The sequence below is a fragment of the Astatotilapia calliptera genome, chromosome 23 (assembly GCF_964374335.1).
Source record: "Astatotilapia calliptera chromosome 23, fAstCal68.1, whole genome shotgun sequence".
NCBI lineage: Eukaryota > Metazoa > Chordata > Actinopteri > Cichliformes > Cichlidae > Astatotilapia > Astatotilapia calliptera.
This window is the reverse complement of record NC_137443.1, coordinates 40,153,600-40,166,076: the sequence shown is the minus strand read 5'-3', so window position 1 is coordinate 40,166,076 and position 12,477 is coordinate 40,153,600. Positions and strand designations below refer to the sequence as shown.

At 39.7% G+C, this 12,477-nt stretch overlaps 1 protein-coding gene across 1 annotated transcript; it reads right to left on the bottom strand.

Annotated features, from left to right (window-relative positions):
- Positions 1 to 1,320: 1,320 nt before the first annotated feature.
- On the bottom strand, positions 1,321 to 11,762 carry LOC113015682 (ATP-binding cassette sub-family B member 6-like). The gene is made up of 20 exons (XM_026157801.2): positions 11,450 to 11,762; positions 10,569 to 11,092; positions 9,609 to 9,749; positions 9,316 to 9,505; positions 9,026 to 9,118; positions 8,699 to 8,891; positions 8,425 to 8,546; positions 8,152 to 8,261; positions 7,979 to 8,044; positions 7,285 to 7,410; positions 7,088 to 7,164; positions 6,927 to 6,990; positions 6,742 to 6,827; positions 6,590 to 6,647; positions 6,394 to 6,498; positions 6,018 to 6,192; positions 5,658 to 5,770; positions 5,487 to 5,581; positions 5,320 to 5,388; positions 1,321 to 3,032 (listed from the first exon to the last, which is right to left on the bottom strand). Exons 2-20 carry the CDS (start codon positions 11,082 to 11,084, stop codon positions 2,873 to 2,875), a joined length of 2,559 nt encoding a protein of 852 aa, XP_026013586.2. The 5' UTR covers positions 11,085 to 11,092; positions 11,450 to 11,762; the 3' UTR covers positions 1,321 to 2,872.
- Positions 11,763 to 12,477: the final 715 nt, after the last annotated feature.

Sequence of the window (12,477 nt, the reverse complement as noted above, 5' to 3'; positions counted from 1 at the left end):
ATTTGTGACATAGGTTACTATAAAAGCAGGCTGGGGAGAATCCACACTTGATATGAGTGTAACACTGCTTACTTATGTGAAATCATCATCAGTGAATGCTTGCAAAACAGAAACTACCTTGGTATTATAACAAACGGCTTGACATTGGCCACACATCCACACTTGCAGGTTTCTTTTTCCTCTCTCTTTTTGCTATCTTCACACCGATGTCTCTCTTTCTCGCCTGGCTCTTCTCTCAGTCTTTGTGCTGTCATCCAACAGGTCGGTGTAACACTGAAGCAGGGTTCAGTTATCTATATCACCTATCCACCCATATCAATTGCATTATTCAAGCTGAGTATCAGGCTTCTACTGCTGGCGGTTGACATAAGCAGTTCTTTTCACCTTTTTTCTTACCTTTTTAAATTCATTTTTATTATTATTTACGTCTTTTTGAAGAGATCTGGCCACGAAGGCAGCTGAAATAGCAACATATGCAACATCACAGGTTTATCAAGGTATTTTAAGTAGCCATAAAAGACTGGATTGATTATAATGTAGGTGCAAACTTTAGTCATGGAGATACTTGCAAAGCAGGTCATTTCTTTATTTTATATATAACCCTTAATAATAATAATAATAATAATAATTCATTTTACAAATATAAGCAAAGAAATTACATATAAAAGAGTTGTTGGCACAACATCATCTCCAATAGATAGTTTCCCTGAATATGTAGCATTAGAGGAAAATGAAAAATAATACAAAAATACGTTATTGTTCCGGCTATTAGTAAAGTTATTTTTAGGGGTGCTAAGATGAAATTTAGGGATGCTTGAGCACCTCTGAAAAGGGTCTAAACTCACCAATGTCCACCACAGACACAGTTTCCAGTATGGTGTCTTACTATTATAAATAAATTCAGTGTATCCAGGTCCGAGTTGTGAAATGATCATCTCCTGTCTCAGCAAATCTTCTTGAAACAAACAGTATTTTAGTCCAATCTACAGACACAGTTTGCTGCCATTACACAACAGGTCTAAAGTTTTACTGCTGGATGGCTTCAGGTTTTGGCACTTTAATATCCCATAAGTGAAACATGCACAGAATTAATTAACACCAGACCATCCCTATTACCAATAAATTAACGTGGTATTACACGACTTACCATAGATATAACAATTCAGATTGTAAACTCATTATGATGCAGTTTTGCATCCATGGACTAAGTAAAATAATAGTTTGTTAAATGCATCAGTGATGTGAGATACCGTCACATTAACATTTCTTCAAAGTCTAAACTGGACAGGATGTTGTTTTAATGTAAAGACAGAAAAAGGATGGAAATAATGCCATTTATTGCTCATGATTACATGATAAAACAGTATTTCCAAAACCTGTAACTATGAACAACACCTTTCGTGAGGTAGATATAAGACAGCAAATAACTTATTTAAAATTGTATGGCTGTACTTAGATCTATGGACGTTTAATTTCTAGACATTCTTTTTCATGCAGATATTTTGACTTGCTAACTGAGCACAAGCGCAGATCGATAACTTGGCCCCATTACATCCACATACCGAGTGGAAACCTCTGCCGTGAGAAATGTCTGTGGTCTTTCTGCCAATGGAAGGCTGGACTGTACAACTTCAGGCATGAATCAGTATGTCTAAAGATAACTGAATGATGAAAAACAATCAACAAACCCTGACACAACAATGCTATTATCAAAGAAAATGAAAAAAATATATATTTTTGTCAGTGTCACACAGAAAATGATGATGAATGCCCATTATTTTACTACCATAAACATGGAGATATATATTTATGCACTACCAGCTCCTCTCTCCTGCTCCAAGAATGTACAAATACATACAGCTCAAAATTCAGCTAACAAAACTTTAAATAACAAAACAAAATCCCTGATGACATTAACACCATTCTATTCTTAAGCATATAGTATTCAGCAGGATTCAGAATTAACAGTCTGAGCACACCAAGATACAGTGTCAAGACTGATTTCACTTTTCATGCGTCTCAGGTCATATTATTGCTCCACAGCAGAAGCAGAAATATACAACCCCCATAGCTTCTTTCTCATTAACAATAAAAACGAATAAGCTGGTTTTTCATGAAACTTGGTAGAGAGGTGGAGGAAAGACGGGAACCCCCCCACCACCACCACCACATTTTATTCAAAGGGGACCCATTATGCTTTTCTTGCACCTCCATATTTGTATTCTAAGACTCTAATAGCTCCAATAGTCCAACTCTTTAGTCTAACTTTCCTCTGCCCAGCAGGTGGAGCAGGTGGGTGGGGTTTCAGTGCTTACTGTGAGAGTTGTGTGACTGAGATAATTAGGGATTTCCCCTCTCTTCGACATCATAGAGAGTCACAACAAGAAAAAAAAAAAGTCTCAAATTGTGAATTTGAGCAGTCTGCAACCTGAACATCTGGCTCACAGGAATAATTATACATAAACTGATCTTTTTGGATCTTTGGCGGTCTTTAAATGAGCATCTGCACATGTAACAGTACATCTATGAGAGAAAAAGCACAGCAGGTCCTCATTATGTTTAGTTTGTGAGCACATAGTATCATCTGTCTCTTCTCCTGTGCCAATTCTTTTTAGTTTTAGATCTTTTGTTAACTCCTGGCATCAAAACCGTAGCTGGAATCACAACTATTGGATAAAGTCTAAAAGGTGTGAATACCTCTTCAGTTTCATTAGGCACCTTAGCCTGACCTGTCATTGCACATTCACTTTAGAAAATCTAGCAATAAATAACACTTTCACCTTGCTGAGTGTTCAAAACATTTAAAATCACACATTGCCTTTTTACAACCATAACAAAGAATACAAAAAGATTTTTCTTAAAGCAAATACATTCAGTGCCCGTGGTGTCCTGAGGAGGTCGATGGTGGCTGTAGTTTCTCAGACTGGCGATCTTTGGTTTCAGTGTCTGATGATGAATCTGAGTCCTGAGCCTGTTGTTGCTTCAACCACATGTCTGCATACAAACCTCCTTTTTGTAGCAATTCCTCATGTCTAGGATGGAGAAAAGATTGATATTTATTTGTTTATTGGTTTGCTGGTCTGTAGCATTCAGGTGAGTGCTAACACAAGGCCACGGAGGAAGGACATCAGCAATCATCTTAAAGAAGCAGCTGCTGCTGCCAAGCAGTGTTTATAGGGATATTTCCAAACAACTTGAAAACCATAATTCTACAGTGGAAAACCTTCAAAACAGCTGCCCATTCATGCAAGGAGTGGACGTCGCAGTATATTCACTCTAACGTAAGACTGTGCAATGCTTAGAGAAACCACAAAAAGAGCTGCATCTCAGACTCTACAGGCATCCGTTAGCATGTTAAATGTTTATGTTAAAAGTTCATGTTAAAAATTCATGACATTGTGATTACGAAAAAAATCGCAATCGACAGATGAAAACAAAGTGGAGATATTTGGCCATAATGCACAGCACCACATTTTGCAAAAAACAATATTGGCAAAAGACCTCATAACAACTGTCAGCACTATAGCAGTGATGACTTGGGCTTGTTTTGCAGCCACATGACCTCAGTACCTTGGGCATGAATTACATGGTCATGGAAAACTTTTCTTTTTCCAGGGTAGAATGATGGACGGCATAAATTTTTAGTGACTTTAAATCACAACAATTGGGTGCACGTTTGAATTTAATTTGAATTTCCTCTAATCCACTCAGCAGCAAATTTATGGACTACCTCCAAATTCAACTTTGCGTTAAATGAACAGACAGGACACAATTTGATGTTCCAGCAGAACAATGATCCCAAGCACACATCGGTGTTTTTTTTAATGGATAAAGCAAGCAAACATTAAGCTTTTGAAATGGCCTTTCCAAAGTTCTGACCTCAGCCCAACTGAAAATTTATAGACTATCAGGGCTCTAGACTAACTTTTTGCCACGGTTGCACCAGGCGCACCAGCACAAAAGTTAGGTGCGCCCACTGGTGCGACCAAGGTTTTTATTTAGTCGCACCATTGAAAAATTTGGTCGCATTTGCGACCCGAGGTCCCGATTCACAAGGTCCCGATTCAATTCGAGTCAATTTTGCCTCAGACAGTCAGAAATATTATAACTCTGATCATATGTGAGACTTCATCAGAGGTGTGAGCATCACAGCAGATGCCTTTGTGTCAAAGTAACTGAGAATAAAACACAGAAAAACATGAAGGAGATTTTCCTGGCAGATAACCTTAATTAGCCAAATTTTAAAAAATTTACATTTCTTCAGTATTGAACAGCAGAAATTAGGCTTTCTTGGCCGAGGACATTTAAGTAAAAAAAAACAAAACGCTGCAAACAATGGTCGACTGGTGGGCAATAAGCGAATGAATAATGCTGAAAACATGCTGATTCAGTGAATTTTGGTTGGAGAGAGACAAAACCCACAGCTCAGAATCTAGCACAAAAAAGACGTAAACACAAAGCGCAGACCCGCCAACGCATCAGAATCAGTGAGCTGTCAGCGGTCAGCCCCAACGGCGTGTCCGTGTACGTGCTGTCGGGTGAGAAAGCCGAGAAAGAGAAATCTGATTCTGATGCGTCGGGTCCGCTCTGTGTTTATGTCTTTGTGTGGAATCTGTTTAGCTGCTCTCATTTACTGTTTCAGCTGTTTGGTGGTTGTTAAAATAGTTTTGAGAGCTTTAACCTGAGATTCTGGCGTTTCTGGCAAAATACATTTATATTTAAAAGTCTTATAAAAGTTTTTATATTAAAAAATTCAGGATTTAATGAATTGATATCGCTTTATTCAAGCTACTCACCTCCCTCTTCCACCTGCACTTTCAAACGTACACACAAAGGACTACGGGACAACTACAGGACCACGGTCAATCATAGAGGTCCCGCTCCTGACTATCTCTGATTGGGACACACGATAGGGGCATGATGTCTGTCAGTTGTCAACACGGAGACTTTCAGAGTTGCCGGGACTTTTTTTTTTTTTTTTTTTTTTTACTGGAACAGCTGGTCGCACCGGTGTGACAGGATTTTATTTAGTTGCACAATTGAAAAATTGGTCGCACTCTAGAGCCCTGACTATGCTTAAAAGTTGTAACAAAACTAAACAGTTTCAATGATATCGACCAATTCTGCCAAGAAGACAGTGAGCAAAAATCAAGCCAGAATAATGCCAGAAGCTTGCTGATGGCTAGCCCCAAATTATCATGAGATTAATGCTCATGATGACCCTCTGTAAACTTTTCACAGATTCCTATGAATGCTTTATTTTTCACAACTGTATGCGTTATGGCAGGAGTTTCATTCAAAACAATCAGGCACACTTACCGTCCACCCTCAGCAATCCGCCCTTCATTGACAACCAGGATCTGGTCTGCTGCGATGATGGTGGACAACCTATTACAGAGCAATAACGGACCCACAAGTCATCGGTGAAATAAATGAAGATGGATAAATTCACTTAAAAAAACCTGACAGTACATGAATATATTTACCTGTGAGCTACAACCACTGTAGTGCGATTGGCACAGACTTTGGCCAGAGAGGCCTGGATGTTGCGTTCTGTCTGTGTGTCCAGGGCAGATGTGGCCTACAGAGAGATAATATTAGAAAACTGCAACTAACAGCAATGAGTTTACACTTGAGATGACAGTTCAGTCACATACCTCATCCAGCAGGATGATTTGTGGTGCTTTGAGGATAGTTCTGGCGATAGCCACCCTCTGCTTCTCTCCTCCACTCAGCTTCAGTCCTCTTTCCCCCACCTGGGTATCATAACCTGCCCGACAAAAACACAGGAAGAGGCTGAAAAAACTTCTTGCAATATAGAAGAGACTGCAGTTACATAGTGATCATCACTAACTACACTTTAGAACATTTTAAAAATATGGCTAACTTCAGAAATATACATTTAAAAGATATAAACTTAGATTCAATTTAAACACCCACGATTTTAGTAAAAGTATGGAAAACAAATCTTTGAAGTCACAATGCTGAATAAACCAAGGGATTAATGTGCACATTACCATCAGGGAAGGTCATGATTTTGTCATGGATATCAGCAGCGAGTGCAGCCTCCTCCACCTCCTGGTCATTAGCAGTGGTGCGACCGTAGCGAATGTTCTCCCGGATGGTGTCGTTGAACAGCACGGTATCCTGGGGAACCACGCCGATATGAGCTCGCAGAGATGTTTGTTTCACCTGAGGAAAGATGATGAGAAAGTAATAAGCAGTTTAGACTCCGTGTATGTGTGTGTGTATATATATAAGCATGCAGTTACAGTAATATTAAAGACAAGACTTTATGACTTCTGCTTATATTATTAATTTTACTGGTTGTTTGTTAATGTCTTGAATTTCCAAATATTTCTCACACAGTAGCTCTGGTGCCAAACCTCTTACCTTTGATATATCCTGGCCATCAATGCGAATGCAGCCTCCCTGAACATCATAGAAACGGAAAAGCAGTCGAATGATTGTGCTTTTCCCAGATCCCGACGGCCCAACCTGAAGGTATGTTAGTAATCCGTAATGTTAGTAACACCTTAACTGCTCAATGTAATGCTGGGAAGCAGGAAACATCTCGCCTCAGACTCACCAGTGCAACTGTCTGTCCTGGAAGAACTGTGAAGGACACATCCCTGAGAATCTCCTTGCTGCAAAGCAGTAAAGAAATCTAAGAATGAGCCATGCAAGAACACACTGAGACTGAAGTTTTAATAAAAGAAATCAACGCAAAAATAAACCAACCCGTTTGTGTAGCTGAAGTAAACGTTTTCAAACTCCACTTTCCCCAGTTTAAAGAGAAGGCTTCCTGCATTTACTTCATCCTTCACCTGCATCAGGCAACATATAAAGACCACAAAAAACTCAAAACACATAAAAACCCCCCACTGATATCACCGCTGCAAATATTTACCCATCTATAAACATACCTCTTGATCTTCTTCGAAAAGTTGGAACATGTTTTCCATGTCAATAAAGGAAGTCTGGATCATTCTGCAGGGAAAGAAGAGAGAAACCAACAGTTGGCAAAAGGAACAGGAGTCAAACAGAGTTTTGGTAAAAGCAATACATAATCTCTATATTTTTTTACCTGTAGTATGTCCCAAACCAGTTGAGTGGGGTGTACAGCTGGATGATGTAGGTACCGAAGAGAACATAATCTCCAACCTGAGGTTAGAGTTGCTTTTATGACACTTATAATAATATAATAACAACAATAATAACATAATTGCATAGTTTTGGAAATGTGGAGAGGCATAATGCAAACCATTATTACAAAGTCAATACCAGAAACGTTCCCTCTGTGACAAAGTATGCACAGAGCAAGGAACCAGCCAGCAGTCCTGCTCCAATGATGGCGTTCTGTGTTTGATTGAGTAAGGCCAGAGATGCCTGGGTTTTATACTCTGATTCCTACAACAGGAGAAGGAAGCAACAATTAAATATATGACTCCATTCCTGAGACCACTAAATTAAACATTTTTCTCTACCTCTGTGATCAATGTCTCAGTTTTAGTTTTGGTGAAATACAGGAACAAATATCTACATGCAAACCCAATAATAGTTGGTTAAATGTCTCTTAGCAAGTGATTTTGCTTATTTTGGAGCCATGATTTAGTGACATAACACCCAACGATGTCCAAGAATTTAGAGGTAGTCCTCAGCAGCAGAATATTATGGATTGTCTAAATATTGTCCCAGGAAAATCAAAGCAGCAAAATCACACAGAAAACACTGAATTCCAACATCCAGTTATTTCATTTTGTCTTTGTTTTGAAATCAAACCTGACATAAATTTGCTTCCACTCAGCATCTTAATGCTAAAAGCTATCTCAAAGGTAGCAATAACTAGAAAGACTGTAGGAGAGCAGGTTTATTCTGACTCCTGTTAAAGTAAACAAAGACCAGCTTAGGAAAAAAAACAGCAGGGGAAGGCGTGGCAAGCCGTGGAGTGCCAAAACCGGTTGATAAATGCACTTACCTGATATTTTAAGATTGCACCCTCAAACCGGCCGACCTCATAGTTCTCTGCATTGTAGTATTTTACCTATGGAACCAGAAAAAACTAATTGTATTTTAAAGTGCATTTTAAGATGAAAGAATAATAAAAAGAAAAGTAAACTTCTTTATGAACCACAAACTTATTTAATTTACCGTCTCAAAGTTTAACAAGGAGTCCACAGCCCTGGACTTGGCAGTGTTATCCATCTGATTCATTTCTCGTCTGTACTTGGTTCTCCATTCAGTGATGATGATCGTCAAGGCTGGCAAACATTTGAATAAGGAATTACTACACAGTCAAAGAGGATCTGAAATCTATCTTAGCCAATGCTGAAGTACAGAAATGTTTTTCACACTTGAAGTTTATTTTTCATTATTAAACTGGGTCAAAGTGAAGCTAGTTGAGGTTCATCATGCATAACTTACTGAGATACAGGGTCATGCAGATGAAGACAATAAGGCCAAACCAGGCATTGAAAAGAGCGCTGAAGTAGATGATGGCGATGATAATATCAGCAATGGTTGGAAAGATGCTGAACACTATGTAGCTGTGGAAAAACACCAATACCTGAGTTTAATTTTTCTTCAGATTCTAACATGAGAGAAGCATTTAAGGATAAAAACATTGCCTAACAGAATCATTATTTGAGTTATTACTAATTGTTAATAATTATTGTGATCCTGTTTGATGCCATCTTACCTGAGCAAGCTATTAATGGAAGCTGTGCCACGATCAATACTTCTCAGTACTTCACCAGTTTTGCGGCTCAGATGCCAGCGCAGAGAGAGGGAGTGCAGGTGGCCAAACAGATTGACTTGAACCAGTCGATTGGTGTACTGCTGCACGCGGATCCAGAAGAAAGAGCGCATGTTACTGACAAATCCAGAGGAACCTGAAAAGAAGAGAGGTTGGTGGTCAGAATAATGAAGCAGCCTTAATGCTAGTGTGGCATGTGAGGCTGATGCTCATTGTGCAGCTCTCTGTGGTACTACAATGTTCACTGGGCATCCTACCAGTAAGTCCTACCTGCTCCTCCACCCTGCATGAACTTAAGCAGGACATAAATACACACTGTAACGGCTACAGTGTGCCAGCTGCTGCCATCAGTCAGTTCATTCACTGAAAAAAGGACACAGACATCAAGGAGAATGAGACAAAATGAGGCTTTCAAGCTGTGGTGAAAAAAAAAATCAATGAATAAATAAAAAGCATTATGAGATTTTAATCTGACTGCAACAATGTCACTGCAGTACCATCAGTGTGAGTGACTGAACATTTGAGTCTATGGTGCATGATGACGAAGGCACATCACTCACCAATATTCTTGTAGTAAATGGGTACAAAGACGTTAATAGCCCTCTCCACTCCCAGCAGCCCCAAACAGAAGAGGACCAGCAGCTGGAGAAACTTGTTGCCTTGTGGCCACATGTAGGGAACAAGCAGACGGACCTTCTTCCAAAATCCCTTCCAGGTGGACTGGTTCTCCTCTGATCTTCCCAACAGGCTCTGACCCAGAGAAAGATATGAAACCATTAAAACAGCGTTAATAGAGTATATAAGCAAAGCTGCTCGTGTGTTTTAATATACAGTGGAAGTGCCCTGTCACTACCTGTCTACCGTTTTCTACGTCACGCTCATCTTCATTTATCAGAAGCATGTAAGGTCTCCTTGGCAACCCTGGAGCTTTGAGACCGATGAAGAAGAGCAGCCCAGTGCTAATGTAGCGCATCATCCACAGGAACAACTGCACCTGAAGTTTTCATAGATGTTTACACACACATCAGCATGGATACAAAACAGCGTTTAACACAGTGGTAACACAATGCTAATAACACAGTAATGTGAATATGCTGAAGACTGTTAAGTGTTTTATTGAACAGTTACCATATATCTAGGTAGTGTACTATTACAACATAATTTACTATTAAAATAGCACTTTCATAATGTTGACTTTATGGGATGAAGGATGCAATACAATAACATTTTGCAAAGCAAGTACAAGTAAAAGCACTTTAAGTTTAGGAAAAATCAACAACTACATTAAAAAACTTTGCAAAGGAGAAAAACTACAAGTCATGCTTGCAGTTATGTAGTCAAAAAACTTTCACTCAACTCAACTCCTCCCCATGTGGGAGGAGCAAGATCCTGTCTTCTGATTTGATTGGTTAAGAGTGCAGGGTTTAGGAACTGAAAGTCAGACAAGCAGTGACTTAGCAAAAAAGGTTGTAGCGTGCTTACTGCCAATTTGTTTTGCTTTGTTTACTGGGCGGAACCTTGATACATGAGTCAGATTACACTGCTCTGTGGAGTGGCTCCGAAGGCAGACTTATCTTTAACCTTTGGCTCATAAAGGTTTAAACACACACTGAAGTTTAAACAGTTAAAATGCTGTATACAGGAATGAACTCTACCTACAATCTAAGATCAACTAAATGGGTAGGAATGGGGATAAACTGCATAATGCAAGGTAAACACAAGTGTAAGCACACATATTTTGAAAATAGTCTTCACTTCTCTGTTAGGTTCCTGGAACACAATGGTTAAAAAAATATCTTATGTGAGTGTTCACCTGTTGTGGTTTGTTCTCCAGGCCCCACCACCACTGAGGACTGTACCAGGACACAAAAGCCAGGTTCTCAGCACAGAAAGCTACAGCCCAGAACAGCAGCAGGACGGCACTGTGTCCTCTTGTCCGATCCGACACCAGGACCCTGCGCCTCTCCACCCTGAGTAGAGCCATAGCCCAGGCCCATCCCAGGATGGAAAAGCAGCCGTACAGCACCACATACCCTGGAAGCTCATCTGCATTCGTGGCTCTCCAAATCATTCCACCCAGAAACTGGATGATCAGAAAGACGTGGAGGACCTGCTGAAAACCATAGAGGCAGGAGCGAGGAATGAACTTGCGCTCCATTTGCGTGCCATACTTTTGGTAGCATATGCAGTGGATGGTGCCAAGGAGGAAGGAGAGGGAGAGCAGGATGGTGGGGACCAGTGTGAAGTAGAAGCAGGGGGCGATGCCTTCATCCACCCAGGTTATGGAGATGAAGGAATTTGCTTCACAGTAGCTCTGCACAAACACCATGGCTGCAGCTAGGAGAGAGAAATCATTTTAAAATCCTAGCAGCAAATCCTAACAAAGACATCCCGCCTGTACGAGGTGTTTTATAGTATACCTAGAAAGAGGAACTGCTTTGGCTCTTTTACATTAGGCACTGATTTATGCGATAGTAGTAAAAAAAAATCACCGCGGTACCTGTTACTGCGCTAAATATTGTAGGCAGAGAACTGCGCAAACACACGAGAAAACAAAGTGTGAAAGGTTAGCGCACCAGCTCAGTGGCACAAGAAGCTAATGTGGCTACAAGAAAAGGAAACTTATAACTATTAGACTACATTTCAGAGGGTCTAGAGATAAAACCGGCTGTTGTTGTTAGTTTTTAACATTACCTTTCCCAGGCAGGCAGCTGTGAAGTCCAAACACTGTACACAGTCCACTTGTTAGTAACCGAGGCTACTCCAGGGAGACGAGCGAGTCCTCCGAGCTGTTATTAGCTTGCTTATCGTCTCTAACTGTAGTTCAAACGACCTTCAGTAATGACACCCAGAGCACAATAACTCACAGCTATGTGTCTGTCATTACTACCACCAGCTGTGTGTAGTCATACTTACAAAGCGGTTGTCCTTGTAATGTGTTCACAAGTTAAACAACCGCTACCATGACTCGACAGCATTACGTTACACAACAGCGCCTGCTCGCTCTACCTGAACCTCAGCGCCCCCCAGAGGACATCCACGGAACATGCAGACCAACAGGGGAACGACAGGCTTAACCTGTATCAAGTAGCTTAAAATGATATTTTGAGATATTCAAGTAATTAGCAAGTATTAAAAGGCTACAGCAAGGGTGTCAAACGTCACACTGGATTGCTCTGGAAAGTGTGAAGGGCATAAATTTTGCACTGTGCCCAGTATTTTCATAGGTTTCACACCTTTACCACTGATACAGTCTTCTCCTATGACCATTCATACTACATCAACATAATTAAGTTACAGATAAGCAAATAAATGCTAAAAAATGAAAGTGTTTTTTCACTGTGTAACGTGTCAATAATAATAATAATAATAAGAATAATAAGAATAATAATAATAATAGTTAAAAAAGGACATTTCCTTTTAATTAACTAAAACTTTCAGTTTTAATATTACAGGACAGTCTGGACAGTGAGCTACCAGAACTTTTTCTTTATTTTGATTGATTGATTTTTTTTTAAATACAATGTTGTTTTTTTAATTTACTACATCAGCATTTCTCAATCTTAAGTGTAGAAAAAAAAATGCTGAAATTGCACTTCCTTGTCTTATATCAAGACTATCTCTGGGATTAAATTAGTATTTAAACTTCTGTACAGTGACATAGGGGAATTTCTCTGGTCTGGCCCATTTAAGATTCAAGTGGACTGTATGTGGCTCATAAC

What these genes read in the sequence shown, in the direction of transcription:
- LOC113015682 (XM_026157801.2), bottom strand. Translation starts at nt 11,084, where the DNA reads ATGGTGTTTGTGCAGAGCTACTGTGAAGCAAATTCCTTCATCTCCATA. An exon ending in CATTTACTACAAGAATATTG is followed by an intron (nt 9,119 to 9,315) that starts GTGAGTGATGTG and finishes TCCTTTTTTCAG; the next exon opens with TGAATGAACTGACTGATGGC. An exon ending in CAGGACAGACAGTTGCACTG is followed by an intron (nt 6,499 to 6,589) that starts GTGAGTCTGAGG and finishes ACATACCTTCAG; the next exon opens with GTTGGGCCGTCGGGATCTGG.